Raw genomic sequence first — 14,556 nt, 5'->3', positions numbered from 1 at the left:
AAAAAAAAAAAAAAAAAAAAAAAGAAAGAAAGAAAAAAAATTAAGAAAAAAAGGCCAGGCACGGGTGGCTCACGCTTATAATCCCAGCACTTTGGGAAGCCGAGGCAGGCAGATCACCTGAGGTCAGGAGTTTGAGACCAACCTGGCCAACATGGCAAAACCCCATCTCTACTAGAAATATAAAAATTAGCCGGATTATACCGGCATGCAGGTATAATCCCAGCCACTCAGAAGGCTGACGCAGGAGAATCGCTTGAACCCGGGGCGTGGGGACTGCAGTGAGCCGAGATTGCGCCGCTGCACCCCAGCCTGGGCAAGAGCGACACTTCGCTCCAGCCTGGGTGAAAAAAAAAAAAGAAAAAAGATGATAGTGTTTTGTTAAGGGAAACCTAGCTTTTTTTTTTTTGGAGACAGGGTCTTGCTAGAGTGTCCCCAGGCTACAGTGCAGTGGCATGATCATAGCTCACGGATCCTTGACCTCCTGCAGCCTCTTGAGCAGCTGGAACCACAGGTATACAACACCACAACCACACTGGCTATTTTTTTATTTTTATTTTGTAGAAATGGGTATTGCTATGTTGACAAGGCTGGTTTTGAACTCCTGGCCTCAAGCGATGCTCCAGCTTCGGAGCTGATGCTGAATCCTAGAATTTTTGATATAAGGTGGCTTCTAGTTATGAATTTTTTTTTTCGAGATGGAGTTTTGCTGTCGTTGCCCTGGCTGGAGTGCAATGGCACAATCTCAGCTCACTGCAACCTCCGCCTCCCAGGTTCAAGCGAGTCTCCTACCTCAGCCTCCTGAGTAGCTGGGATTACAGGCATGCACCACCACGCCCAGCTAATTTTCGTATTTTTAGTAGAGACGGGGTTTTTCCATGTTGGTAAGGCTGGTTTCGAACTCCTGACCTCAAGTGATCCACCCACCTCAGCCTCCCAAAGTGCTGGGATTACAGACGCGAGCCACTGTGCCCAGCCTTGTTCTGAAATTTGAAAATTCTGTGTCTCCAGGGTGGGGAACATCACACACCAGGGCCTGTCGTGGGGTGGGGGGAGCAGGGAGGGATAGCATTAGGAGATATACCTAATGTAAATGACAGGTTAATGGGTGCAGCACATCAACATGGTATATGTATACATACGTAACAAAACTGCAAGTTGTGCACATGTACCCTAGAACTTAAAGTATAATAACAAAAAAAAAAAATTGTGTCTCCCTTTTTTTTTTGAGACAGAGTCTCACTCTGCCACCAGGCTGGAGTGCAGTGGCACAATCTTCGCTCACTGCAACCTCCGCCTCCCCGGTTCAAGCGATTCTCCTGCCTCAGCCTCCCAAGTAGCTGGGATTACAGGCACCCGCCACTATGCTAATTTTTTTTTTTTTTTTTTTTTGAGACGGAGTCTCGCTCTGTCACCCAGGCTGGAGTGCAGTGACGCAATCTCGGATCACTGCAAGCTCTGCCTCCTGGGTTCACGCCATTCTCCTGCCTCAGCCTCTCCGAGTAGCTGGGACTACAGGCGCCCGCCACCACGCCCGGCTAATTTTTTTGTATTTTTAGTAGAGACGGGGTTTCACCGTGGTCTCGATCTCCTGACCTCGTGATCCACCCGCCTCGGCCTCCCAAAGTGCTGGGATTACAAGCGTGAGCCACCGCGCCCGGCCATCTCAGCTAATTTTTGTATTTTTAATAGAAACAGAGTTTCACTATATTGGCCAAGCTGGTCTCCAACTCCTGACCTCGTGATCCGCCCACCTCGGCCTCCCAAAGTGCTGGGATTACAGGCATAAGCCACCGCACCCTGCCTATTCTGTGTCTCTCTTAAGTAATTCTTCCCCTCCCAAACCATCAACTCCAAAGGCAACAGAATAAAACAAGACATGGCTCAGAGAGAAGAGATGGGCTCGGCCAGGTGCGGTGGCTCACGCCTGTAATCCTAGCACTTTGGGCAGCCAAGGCGAGTGGGTCACTTGAGGTCAGGAGTTCAAGACCAGCCTGGCCAATATGGTGAAATCCCATCTCTACTAAGAATACAAAAATTAGCTGGGTGTGGTGGTGGGCACCTGTAATCTCAGCTACTCGGGAGGCTGAGGCAGGAGACTCGCTTGAACCCAGGAGGTGGAGGTTGCAGTGAGCCGAGATCACGCCACTGCACTCCAGCTTGGGCAACAGAGCGAGACTCTGTCTCAAAAAAAATAGTGACAGGCAGATAGGCTCCTATACACGAAGGGACATAATTTTGAGCTAATTGAGAACTGAGGCATCTTGATATCCTGCCTCATCCTTGTGCAGCAATAACCCAACCACCGCATGCCGGGTCCCACTTCCAAGTCAGCCCTACATGAATAGAGGATGCAGACAGATCCTGGAGAACCTCAGGCTACTTCTCTTATATCTGAGACCTAGATGGCCCGCCAAGTTCCAGAAACATTAACGAATTCTCAGGATCAGGATGCCTAGCAATGGCTAGCTGACCTCAGACAAAGAGGTTACAGGGAACGGCCAGGTGCGGTGGCTCACACCTGTAATCCCAGCACTTCGGGAGGCTGAGGCGGGTGAATCACGAAGTCAGGAGATTGAGACCATCCTGGCTGACATGGTGAAACCCCATCTCTACTAAAAATACAAAAAAAATTAGCCAGGCGTGGTGGCGGGCGCCTGTAGTCCCAGCTACTCGGGAGCCTGAGGCAGCAGAATGGCGTGAACCAAGGAGGTGGAGCTTGCGGTGAGCTGAGATCGCACCACTGCACTCCAGCCTGTGAGATGGAGTACGACTCCATCTCAAAAAAAAAAAAAAAAAAAAAAGTTACAGAGAACTTCTAGAGGTCGGAATGAGAAGGAGGGACCTGAATTCCTCCTACTCTTGAGTAACCTTGGAGAGGGAAAAGTATCTTTTTGACCCTGAAGAAAACCCTTGTGATCACTGGGCAATCGTTCACATCTGTAATCCCAGCACTTTGGGAGGCCGAGGTGGGAGTATCGCTTGAACTCAGGAGTTTGAGACCAGCCTGGGCAACATATGGAGATCACATCACTACAAAAAATAAAAATAAGGCTAGGCACGGTGGCTCACGCCTGGAATCCCAGCATTTTGGGAGGCTGAGGCGGGCGGATCACAAGGTCAGGAGATCGAGACCATCCTGGCTAACACGGTGAAACCCCATCTCTACTAAAAATACAAAAAGCCGTGTGTAGTGCCGGGCACCTGTAGTCCCAGCTACTCGGGAGGCTGAGGCAGGAGAATGGTGTGAACCCAGAAGGCGGAGCTTGCAGTGAGTGGAGATCGCACCACTGCACTCCAGCCTGGGCGACAGAGCGAGACTCCGTCTCAAAATAAATAAATAAATAAAAATAAAAATAAAATTAGGCCGAGATCAGTGGCTCATGTCTGTAATCCCAGCACTTTGGGGAGGCCAAGGCAGGTGGATCACCTGAGGTTAGGAGTTCGAGACCAGCCTGACCAATATGGTAAAACACCGTCTCTACTAAAATTACAAAAATAGCCGGGCGTGGTGGCGTGCCCCTGTAGTCCCAGCTACTCAGGAGGCTGAGGCAGGAGAACTGCTTGAACCCGGGAGGCAGAGGTTGCAGTGAGCCGAGATCGTGCCACTGCACTCCAGCCTGGGCGACAGAGCAAGACTCTATCTAAAAAATTAATAAATAAAATAAAAAATTTGCCAGGGTAGTAACGCATGCCTGTAGTCCCAGCTACTTGGGAGACTGAATGGGAGGATTACTTAAGTCCGGGAGGTTGAGGCTACAGTTGGCCACAATTGAGCCACTGTACTCCAACCTGGAGGACAAAGCAATATCTTGTCTCAAAAAAACAAAAACAGGCCAGGTGGGGTGGCTCACGCCTGTAATCTCAGCACTTTAGGAGGCCAAGGCGGGTGGACCACCTGAGGTCAGGAGTTTGACCAGCCTGACAAATATGGTGAAACCCCGTATCTACTAAAAATACAGAAATTAGCCAGGCGTGGTGGCATGCGCCTGTAGTCCCAGCTACTGGGGAGGCTGAGGCAGGAGAATCCTTTGAACCCAGGAGGCGGAGGTTGCAGTGAGCCGAGATCGCACCACAGCACTCCAGCCTGGGTGACAGAGCAAGACTCCGTCTCGAGAGAAAACAAAAAACAAAACAAAAAAAAGCCTCTCCTGGTCAAGCCACCCAGGGCCATGAAATATGCAAACTAAGCCATAGCCGTAAGCCAGCTCACCTGAAATCTGTGTCCTAGAAAGTACCAATCCAGACAATCTACAGAGTCTTGAAATAACTGCTTCTAGTTCTAGATTTCACCTCATTGTCCTGTGGGTAGTCCCTCCTTATTGCCCAGCTCCACTGGCAAAGTTGGCCTCTCCTGAGCCTCTTGGATGAACCTGATTTCCATGTCCTCATGCGCCAGGATATGGACTAGGAAAGTTAAATCCAGAGAGAAGGCAGGGCTTGGTAAGATCTGAGCAGCATCCTTGCCTATTCTTCCTGACCAGGGAGAATAACTAGGCAGAGCAATTCATATGCAAGAAAACTTCTAGGTCAAGAGTACTTGGAAGAAGTGACCAGAAATGACCAGAAAAACATTACCTGGGAAAATATTCAAGGAGGAAGAAAAAAAAAAATGCAGGGGCAGTGGCTTTCTTCACCTTGGGTCTCAATCAGCCCTCCTAAGAGCCCTGATATTCTGCTTGCTGCTGAGGCCAGGGCTGCAGAGATTGAGCTGCTGCTGCTTTTTTTTTTTTCTTTTTTTTTGAGACAGAGTCTTGCTCTGTCGCCCAGGCTGGAGTGCAGTGGCATGATCTCTGCCCACTGCAACCTCTGCCTCCCGGATTCAAGCGATTCTCCTGCCTCAGCCTCCCAAGTAGCTGGGATTACAGGTGCACGCCACCACACCCAGCTTTTTTTTTTTTTTTTTTTTTTTTGAGACAGGGTCTTGCCCTGTCACCCAGGCTGGAGTACAGTGGCATGATCTCAGTTCACTGTGACCTCCACCTCCCGGGTTCAAGCAATTCTCCTGCCTCAGTCTCCTGAGTAGCTAGGATTACAGACGTGCACCTCCATGTCCAGCTAGTTTTTGTATTTTTAGTAGAGATGCGCTTTCGCCATGTTGGCCATGCTGGTCTGGAACCCCGGACCTCAGGTGATCCGCTGGCCTTGGCCTCCCAAAGTGCTGGGATTGCAGGCGTGAGCCACTGCGCCAGGCCTGAGCTGCTTCTTTAGTCTCTGGAAAGACTGCGGCTCAGAGATATCAAGACTTTACATGCCATCTCTCCCCTAGTCCCAAGGTCTTCTCTGGACTGGTTCTTTAATTTATCATCTCTCAATCAGAAACGCCTTTACAAAGGATATCAGGATAGTATTTTCTGGTCAAAGATAACTCTTCTCCCAGAACACAGTAGGGTATCTGATGGCATCAGTAACCGCAATTTCATAAAGCAACCAGGTTCCTGCCTGTTTATAGGCAGCTCCAGTTGTTGGAAAGTGAGCAAGCGAGGGGAAGCCAGACTTTCTGGAGCTTCCAGCCCTAGTTCTGCCACCCAGGCTTCGGAAGGGCCCCACAAAGTCTGAAATCTACGTGCCCCACCCCCCAAGGCCCCTTCCAGCCCAGGTTCTGGTTTAGCACTAGGCTCAAGAACCTCAGGCCTGAATTCTACTTCCCCGTGCATTAAGTCCCACCTTAACATCCCATTCTTATGAAGTCATCCTGTCCTGCGGGGCAATTCTGTGTTGCTGCTGGGGCCTGGTCACTGATAGAGAAGGGCGTGGGCTGGGCCTACCGGGCAGGAGCCACCTCACCCCATCAGGCCCAGATCCTCTAAGACAAGCCAGGGGTAAAGTCTCCCGTGGAATCCCCTCCCGCCTCATATTCCCTGACCCTGCCCTCCCTGCGAGAACTCTAGTACGGGCTCCACAGAGGTAGCGGTAAGAAACGTACACCTCCGACGAGCAGACAAGCAGGGGGTGTTCACCTACACCCCGGCCGGGCTATGGTCGGGAACCGGGTGAGGGGCCCAAGCCCCGGCTGCGGCAGGCGGGCGCCCTTACCCATGCTGACTCTGGAGCAGGCCGGGTGGCGCTGCCCATCCCCGGATCCTTCGTAGGTGGGTAGCAGGACGTGGGGCTGGGGTCTGCCCGCTAGCCAGGCTGCAGAGCTTGCGGGGCTCGCGCAGGCCAGGCCAGGCTAGACGGGGCGGGGCCCTAAGGCCCCATCCGGATGGTCCTGCCCAGAAAAAAAGGCCCGGCCATGGCGCAGGCCGGTGCACCAGCCACCAGCAAGGTACGGCCCAGATAGGCGCCCGGCTGGCTCTCTCTGCGTTACCCCCGGCCGCCGCCTCACAGGACCGGCGGGAGGCGGAGCCGCGCGCGACACATGGCCCGGGCCCCGCGCGGCTTCGGGCCGCCGGGGGGGGGGGGGGGGAGGGGCCGCCCGGGGACTCTCAGCGGAGGCTCCCGGCAGCCTGGAGAGCGGCTCCTGCGGCCCAGCCCCCGCCCCGGCGTGCTGGCCCCGACACTCACCCGAGGGGCTGGCACGATGGCGGCAGCGGCGGCGGCGGCAACCCAGCGCGGTCTGAGACCGACTGTCCCTTCCCCCCTGCCTTCCTTCGCCCGCCCCGCTGCACTCTGGGAGACGCAGTCCCACCGCCCCCCCTTTCCGGCATGAGCGCGCCGAGAGAAAACTACAATTCCCGGCGTGCTATGCGCGGAGGCCCAGACACGGCCCGCAGCGCGGGAGGTGAGGCTAAGCCAGGGAGGGAGGCTGCCGGGGCAAGCCCCTGAGAATTGTGGTCTAGCGGAAGCCTCTGGAATACTAGAGGTTGGCGCCAGGCTAGGGTCAGGGCTTAGTTGTCGCCTGGTCTCAGCTGGCTCGGCCCCGCCCGGTCTGTGCACTGGGGTGGGGTTGACCCCGCCTCCGTGGGAGCCCAGCCCGGCCCCAAGCTGGCTCAGCTGCTCCTCCCTGGGCCCCTGGGCCGTTTCCGCTCACGAAACCCCCTCCCCTTAGGGCTATGGCTGCCGCTGCTGCTCTTCCGAGCTATGTGGCCTTAACCAGCCCGGGCGGAACGCACAGCTCCTGCAATCCCAACATTCGTGCGCCTGCACCTGGGCGAGTCGAGCCCAAAGCTGGTTTCGAGCAGGCTAGGTTGTTCTTGGGCCGGAGACTCAAATGTCCCTCAGGTGGGGCTTGGCTGGAGAGGTTACCCTCAAACTTCTAGTCAGGGGTCCCCAAAACATTCTGTAAGGTTTTTTTTGCAGCAGATAGAGCAGCTAAGTGTTTCATTTTTATTAATGAGGAAAGAGAAATGACTGACTTACCCAAAATTTCCCTGTGATTTAAGTGACCAGATTGTAAATAGTTCTCTTCCTACCCATTGCCCTTTCCTTTCAATGCCCATTTGTTTTCTTGGTAACACAAACATTTGTGGTAAGGCCAGTCTCTAGGTCAGACCTGTGCTTGGCAAAGAGATCTGCAGCTAACTTGGGGTACCACAGGTAAGGGAAATGGCTACAAGGCCTCTCCAGGCAACTCCTAGCCTGCCTTCCTGGCCAGAGATCTCTCAGTACTCCTGTTCTTCCACAAGAGTTTTGCACCTTTACCCACCCACAGGCTACCCCTCCAAGAGATGGCTGGTAAGACCGGACCACACTTCTGTTTTTTAAATCTCAGGTCTGTCAACACTACACTTTGCCTGACTAGATGCGTATTACTCAGCTAGCGAGAACTCTGCATTGCCCCGCTTGTACATCTGCATCTGGGATCTCCCTTGCTCTGTGAACTGTCTTCTTCTCCCTAAGAAGCCAAAACACTGCCCATTACCTGCAGACACCAGGAAGGGCCCAGGGAGTACTGCTGAGAGCCTCAAGGGAGCCAGTGCAGAAACAGCAGAAGTCCCTTCAATAAACAGGAGCTCAAGGATACACTGAAGAGCATGGCTGGATCCTGGAAAAGGCCTCGCTCCAAGGAAGGAAACCGGGAAGATGTGAGACTGGCCCAATAGGAGCAACAAAGGGCACTGCTGTGCTTCCACCACCTGATTACCAGCCAGATCTAACCCGAGGAAGACAGATCCAGTCCATCCCCCAACCAGGCACCCACACAACCTATGTCTCACCCCTTCTTCCCCACCAGACTTCTTTCCCAACTCAGTGCTAAGGGACTAGAAGGGAAACAGAGACTTGGGTTTTAGGACCATCCCAGCATGTTGCCACAGGCAAGTCCCCAGGCAGATAGCTTTGTCCATAAGTAACAAAGAGAAGGGAGTCATATTTTATGGGGTCTGAAAGTCTCCATTTGTGCCCCACCACCCACAGTAAACCCATAGCTTTAAAGGCATTTACTTTTAGACATTGGCTTTGAGCTAAATTACTTGGAGCTATAGACAAAAACAATGTAATCCTTGCCCCTTCAATATCCGATCTAAGAAAAAATAGAGGCTGGGCGGGGTGGCTCACACCTGTAATCTCAGTACTTTGGGAGGCAGAGGCAGGCGGATCACCTGAGATCAGGAGTTTGAGACCAGCCTGGCCAACATGGTGAAATCCTGCCTCTACTGAAAATACAACAATCAGCCAGACGTGGTGGCGGGCGCCTGTAATCCCAGCTACTCAGGAGGGTGAGGCAGGAGAATCTCTTGAACCTGGGAGGCAGAGGTTGCAGTGAGCTGAGATCACACCATTGCACTCCAGCCTGGGCAACAAGAGCAAAGCGCCATCTAAAAAAAAAAAAAAAAAAAAAAAATGAAAAAATAGAGGCAGCCAAGAAAATGAGTCAAGGAATCACACCTCCCGATTTCTTAATGCCCTCTGTGGATACAGATCTGTCACACCGAAGGTGTACCAAGGCCAAGGTATCTATACAACAGTCCTTGTGCCTGAGGCAGCCCTGGCTAGCTCCAGCTGTGGTCTTACCGGTTCAGAGTAACTGCATGCACATGCATACCAGAGGCTGTGCTAAGCCTAAGGGATGTCATGGTGAGCAAAATTAATCCCAGCTGAGAATTCAAAACCCTCAGAGGCGAACTATCACAATATAGCTTAGTTACCAGTTGGTCCTTCTTGTTGAAAGGATACAGGGAGATAATCCATGGGCAAATTGGGCCCATTTGGTGCAGTTTCCAAACTCTTTAGGGTGAGCTGGGCCAGGAACTCTGTGAGGACCTTATAAGGCCAGGATCCATGTGTTTAGGGCCCATTTTTGGAAAAACCTGGTCATTGAAGCATCTCTACTTTCAGGGTCAGCCTGGTCTTTCAAATAGGCTAAGGCCTATTTCCCAATGTTTCAAGGATATTTAACTATTTTTGTAAAAATAAAATGGCGAGACCCAAATAAAAACCTTACTTTTTGTTTAATTTGTTTTGCCAAACAAACACAGTGAAAACTTTAGTCTGACTAATTGTACAGAAAATAGAATTTGTAACCAGTAGCAAACAAAACAGGATAAACCTAAGTCCCTGGCAAGCTGCATCTCCATCAGCAGGTCATCCAGATCCCCTTGTAAATGGCCTCCTGGGAAAATAAGTCCTAGGAGGCAGAGGCACAGATTTACCAGTCCCCATCAGAATCACAGGCTGCACCTGGGAAGGAAAAGCATGAAGAGGAGGAGAACTGATGTTACTTGAATCTCTTATCACTTACACACATTAGAGTTGTCTGACTGCTGACCAACCTTAAGGTATGGTTTTCCCAAACCCATAGTCCCTGGACATCCCACCTGCATCCCTAGAGGGTAAGTTTCAAGTTCAGTGGTTCTGAAGCCTCTGCTTAACCAGAATCTGCAACAATAACTGGGGGAGGAAGGGTAGACAAAGTCATAACTGCTGGTGTCACCAGCGCAGAGTCTAAGGCCCCAGCTTCCACTTCAGGAGGAAACAATTGAGGATGCCAGGTCACCAGCAAGAGAGTCCAGCTGCCTTAAGCCTCAGTACTGTCAACCAGTGCCCCAGGAGTATAGAGGAGTTCAACAATGGCCTGCGGTCCCCTGGCTGGATGGGGTCTGGGAGTCCAGCAGGCTGCCGGGGCACCAGTTCACATTCCGTGCTTCTTGCGGATGACAGCCATGGCAAGCAGCCGATCCTTCTCACGCAGTTCTTCGCGCAGCTTGGCCTCGGTGAGACGCAGGTGGCGAATGCTGCCTTTCATCTCTTTCATCTTCACTTCCATCAGCGCCAGGATGTCCCGCTGCTCATTCAGCTTGCGCAGAAGCTCCTCCTCCGTGGTGCCGGACGACAGTGAGTATGAATGGTCGGAGCCAGTATCAGGGAAGCCCTCTTCCCCTACCACCACCAACTGGGGGCCCATAGGGCACTCGGCAGCCTCCAGCCCTGCGGTAGCAGCCTGTAACTCCGACGCGGCGGCCGCAGCGGCTGCGCCCTCTGCGGCTGCAAACTCCACTTGCACTGTAAGATCGATGGGCTTCACGTCTTCTCCAGTGGGAGTGATGGGCGCCGGCGGCACGGATCCCGGAGCCTGAGTGCTGTCTACAGCGGCCTGAAGGGTGAGAAGCACGGCCGCGGAAGCAGACACCAGGTTCGGCTGCAGCTGGGCAGTCTGGGCAGTGGAGGCAGAGGGTGATGACTGCTGCTGCTGTTGCTGCTGCTGCTGCTGCTGCTGCTGTTGCTGCTGCTGCCTGCGGCGGGCGGCCGCAGCCCCGGCGGGTCTGCGCGCTACTTTGCGCTCATTGACGCCGCGCAGCGGGAAGATGGTGGGGACGCGTACCGTGTAGGTCTTGCGGCCGCCCTGGAAGTGAACGCTGCAGAGACGGTGGCCTGTGGTGGGCTGGAAGGTGGAGAAGCACCCACTGACGCCGGCACGCGACACGTTCTTGAGCCAGAGGCGCCGCAACTCAGCGTCCTTTGGAAACGTGTAGAAGTGCAGCGCCTTGTCCCGGTGCGAGTTGTTGTAGCAGCCTGGCACGCAGCACGTAAAGCCAGGCATGGCTGCGTCGCGCGGCCCGGCCCGGCCCACCGGCCTCCTGCGCCCTTCGACGGCCCAGTGGCTCCGTCGCCGCCCGCCCCTCGACGGGCGGCGCCGCGCGAGGCCTTGGGTAGTATCCCACCACTGCCGCTCCGCGCAGCCGGCCCGCCCGGCGCCCCGCGCCCAGAATACGCTTCCTGCCGGCCCGCGCCGCGCCGCCCGCCTGGCTGCCCGCCTGCGCTCGGGAGTCGGCCCCAGGGACGCCGCGAAGGACCGCCTGAGAAAGAGACTACGCCCCCCACAATGCCCCGCGCCAGGAGCCACTAGCTTCCGGGGCGGGTGTGTGCGGATTCCGGCCGCCTTCCAACGCACTGCGATAGCCTCCGAAGAGCAGATTCTTTCCCCAGCCCGTCTTGTCCCCGGCGGACGAGAGAGGCGTATTAGGTTGGAACGCTGTCGCCTGGACTGCTCCTCACGAGGACCCGAATCCTGATAGGGGCGTGGAGCGGGGCGGTGCGCGCCTCACCAGTGCGCAAGCGCCATGGGTATATGCCCACGGAGACTACAAATCCCGTGAGGCCTCGCGCTGAACTAGGCGCCTTCGGCCCGAAGCGCCGCCTAAGGGAAAGATCGACTTACTGCGGACCAGGATTCGGGCGAGGTTGTGCTGTTTGCCAGAACCAGTCCCCCAGCCCCGAGCGCCTTTGAGTCGACGGCATTGCTGCAGCAGAGGGAGACGAAACCTGGGCCTCGGCGCCCCGGGTCTCAGGAGCCCCTTTCTTTGCGCTGCGGACTCTCTCCTGATTCAGCTGCTGCCTGCGTTGACTCACTGACCTAAACGAAGTCTCCAGTAGACGCCTACTATGTGGCTGACACAGTTCAGGGAGTTTCCGGGAGTCAGACCGACTGGGCTCCTCTCTTGGAGCCTGACTACCTAGACAGATAAGCGTCTGTCTTTTGGGTAATAGATCTGAATGCACGCGAATGGATGTCTACTCACAGAAAGTAATCGCTCCAAAGGAATGAACAAGAGAGCAGAGAAATGGGGGGGGGGGAGGTGGTGGGGGCCGGGAATAAAAAACGAACGAAAGCTTGGGTAGGGAGAAGTAGCCAATTCTTGTCCCGGGAATCAGTCTGTAAGGCCACATGGCAGAAAAGAGCTAGGCTCCGCCCTTAAAGAGCCTAGAAGGTGGTGGCCCGGGTAGGGCCAAGCGTAGGAAAATACCAAACTGGGACATGTTAAGGATTTGGGGTTTTATTCTGCAGGCCACTGAGAGCTATTACAGGATTTTATGAGAAAGGATTTGCATTGTAACAATACACCTCCCCTCTACCTCAACTTATTTGAGGGAATCTTTTTTTGTTGTTGTGAAGGAGTCTCACTCTGTCGCCAGACTGGAGTGCAGTGGTGAGATCTCGGCTCACTGCCTCCTGGGTTCAAGCAATTCTCCTGCCTCAGCCTCTGGAGTAGCTGGTACTACAGGCGCATGCCGCCATGCCCGGCTAATTTTTTTGTGTGTGTTTTGTAGAGACAGGGTTTCGCCATGTTTCCCGGGCTGGTCTCGAACTCCTGAGCTCAGGCAATCTGCCCGCCTCGGCCTCCCAAAGTGCTAAGATTACAGGCGTGAGCTAGGATCACGGCGCCTGGCTGGGGGAAAATGTTGTAAAGAACACAAAATGTTGTGGAAAGCCAGGGACGGGCCAGGCAGTTCTCCAGGGGAATTACCTGCAAACTAGCCCTCCTTTGCCGAGTTCTTCATTCTCCCAATTTTTTTTAAACTTTTATTTTAGGTTCGGCGGTACGTGTGAAGGTTTACTACACAGGTGAACTCGTGTCCCCGTGATTTGTTGTACAGATTATTTCATCACCCCGGTATTAAGCCCAGTACCCAATAGTTATCTTTCCTGTTCCTCTCCCTCCTCCCACCCCCCTCAAGTAGACCCCAGTATCTGTTGTTGCCTTCTTTGCGTTCATGAGTTCTCATCATTTAACTCACACTTGTGAGAATATGTGGTATTTGGTTTTCTGTTCCTGCATTAGTTTGCTAAGGATAACGGCCCCCAGCTCCATGCATATTCCCACAAAAGGCATGATCGTGGTCTCCTCCCAATTTTTCTTGTCCTTTTTTCTCTCCTGATAGCAGATCACAGGCATGAAATGGAAGCCTAATATACATTATTTCTTTTTTTTTTTTTTTTGAGATGGAGTCTTGCTCTGTTGTCCAGGCTGGAGTGCAGTGGCGCGATCTTGGCTCACTGCAAGCTCCACCTCCCGGGTTCACGCCATTCTCCTGCCTCAGCCTCCCAAGTAGCTGGGACTACAAGCGCCCGCCACTGTGCCCGGCTAATTTTTTTTGTAATTTTAGTAAAGATGGGGTTTCACCGTGTTAGCCAGGATGGTCTCGATCTCCTGACCTTGTGATCCGCCCGCCTCGGCCTCCCAAAGTGCTGGGATTACAGGCGTGAGCCACCGTGTACATTATTTCTAATTATAGTATTTGACATAAAAACAAAATAGGGGCCAGTGTAGCCCCTGGTAAAAGATATGCATTCATTTGGGTGAATCATTTATACAACAGTATAAACATTAACACACATACTACATTTTTACTTATGTATTTATCTATTTGAGATGGAGATTCGTTCTTGTTGTTGAGACTGGAGTGCAGTGGTGCGATCTCGGCTCACTGCAACCTCCACCTCCCGGGTTCAAGAGATTCTCCTGCCTCAGCCTCCCAAGTAGCTGGGATTACAGGCGCCGGGCACCACACCCAGCTAATTTTGTGTATTTTTAGTAGAGACAGGGTTTCACCATGTTGGGCTGGCTGGTCTCGCACTCCTGACCTCAGGTGATCCACCCACCTCGGCCTCCCAAAGTGCTGGGATTATAGGTGTGAGCTACCGCACCCAGCCTATTTATTTATTTATTTATTTTTATTTTTCTTAGGGATGTCTCACTCTGTTGCCCAGGCTGGAGTGTAGCGGTGCAATCTTGGCTCACTGCAACCTCCACCTCCTGGGTTCAAGCAATTCTTCTGTCTTAGCCTCCCAGGTAGCTGGGATTACAGGCGTGCACCACCACGCCCAGCTAATTTTTGTTTTTGTTTTTTTTTTCGAGGTGGAGTTTTGTTCTTGGTCAGGCTGGAGTGATCTAGGCTCACTGCAACCTCCGCTTCAGGGTTCAAGCAATTCTCCTGCCTCAGCCTACCAAGAGCTGGTATTATAGGTGCCCACCACCATACCCGGCTAATTTTTGTATTTTTGTAGAGTGGGGGTTTCCTCATGTTGGCCAGGTTGGTCTCAAACTCCTGACCTCATGTGATCCACCCATCTCAGCCTCCCAAAGTGCTGGGATTACAGGCGTGAGCCACTGCACCCGACCTAATTTTTGTATTTTTAGAAGAGATGGAGTTTCAACATGTTGGGCAGGCTAGTCTGGAACTTCTGACCTCAGGTGATCTGGCCACCTTGGCCTCCTAAAGTGCTGGGATTACAAGCGTGAGCCACTGCACCCGGCCTATATTACGTGTTTAAATTTTTTTTTTTTTTTTTTTGAGACAGAGTCTCGCACTCGCACTGTGGCCAGGGCTGGAGTGCAGTGGCACAATCTCGGTTCATTGTAATCTCCGCCTCCCAGGTTCACAAGATTTTCCTGCCTC

General features: G+C 53.1%; 2 protein-coding genes across 4 annotated transcripts in view; both read right to left on the bottom strand.

Annotated features, from left to right (window-relative positions):
• LOC116464050 (nuclear transport factor 2) overlaps positions 1-6,594 on the bottom strand; it is a 24,351-nt gene extending 17,757 nt beyond the window's left edge. The window contains exon 1 of one of the 3 annotated variants that reach the window (XM_032147318.2): positions 6,505-6,594. Coding sequence is in view for 1 of the 3 variants with exons in the window: in XM_058434959.1 (XP_058290942.1) it covers positions 6,034-6,072 (39 nt within the window). In the remaining 2 variants the exon portion in view is untranslated. Of the gene's footprint in view, positions 1-6,033; positions 6,327-6,504 lie in introns of those variants that run through there. The other 2 variants (XM_058434959.1, XM_032147319.2) reach the window with 2 other exon arrangements.
• Positions 6,595-9,254: 2,660 nt separating this feature from the next.
• Positions 9,255-11,705, bottom strand: LOC116464048 (THAP domain-containing protein 11). The gene has a single exon (XM_032147316.2). It carries the CDS (start codon positions 10,916-10,918, stop codon positions 10,010-10,012), a length of 909 nt encoding a protein of 302 aa, XP_032003207.1. The 5' UTR covers positions 10,919-11,705; the 3' UTR covers positions 9,255-10,009.
• Between the last annotated feature and the right edge of the window lie 2,851 nt (positions 11,706-14,556).

Source organism: Hylobates moloch, unplaced genomic scaffold (genome assembly GCF_009828535.3).
Source record: "Hylobates moloch isolate HMO894 unplaced genomic scaffold, HMol_V3 SCAFFOLD_146, whole genome shotgun sequence".
Classification (NCBI taxonomy): Eukaryota; Metazoa; Chordata; class Mammalia; order Primates; family Hylobatidae; genus Hylobates; species Hylobates moloch.
The sequence above is the reverse complement of the archived record's forward strand: the minus strand, read 5'-3'. Positions and strand labels throughout refer to the sequence as shown.

Excerpts from the sequence above, each read along its gene's own strand:
- LOC116464048 (XM_032147316.2), bottom strand. The coding sequence starts at position 10,918 with ATGCCTGGCTTTACGTGCTGCGTGCCAGGCTGCTACAACAACTCGCAC.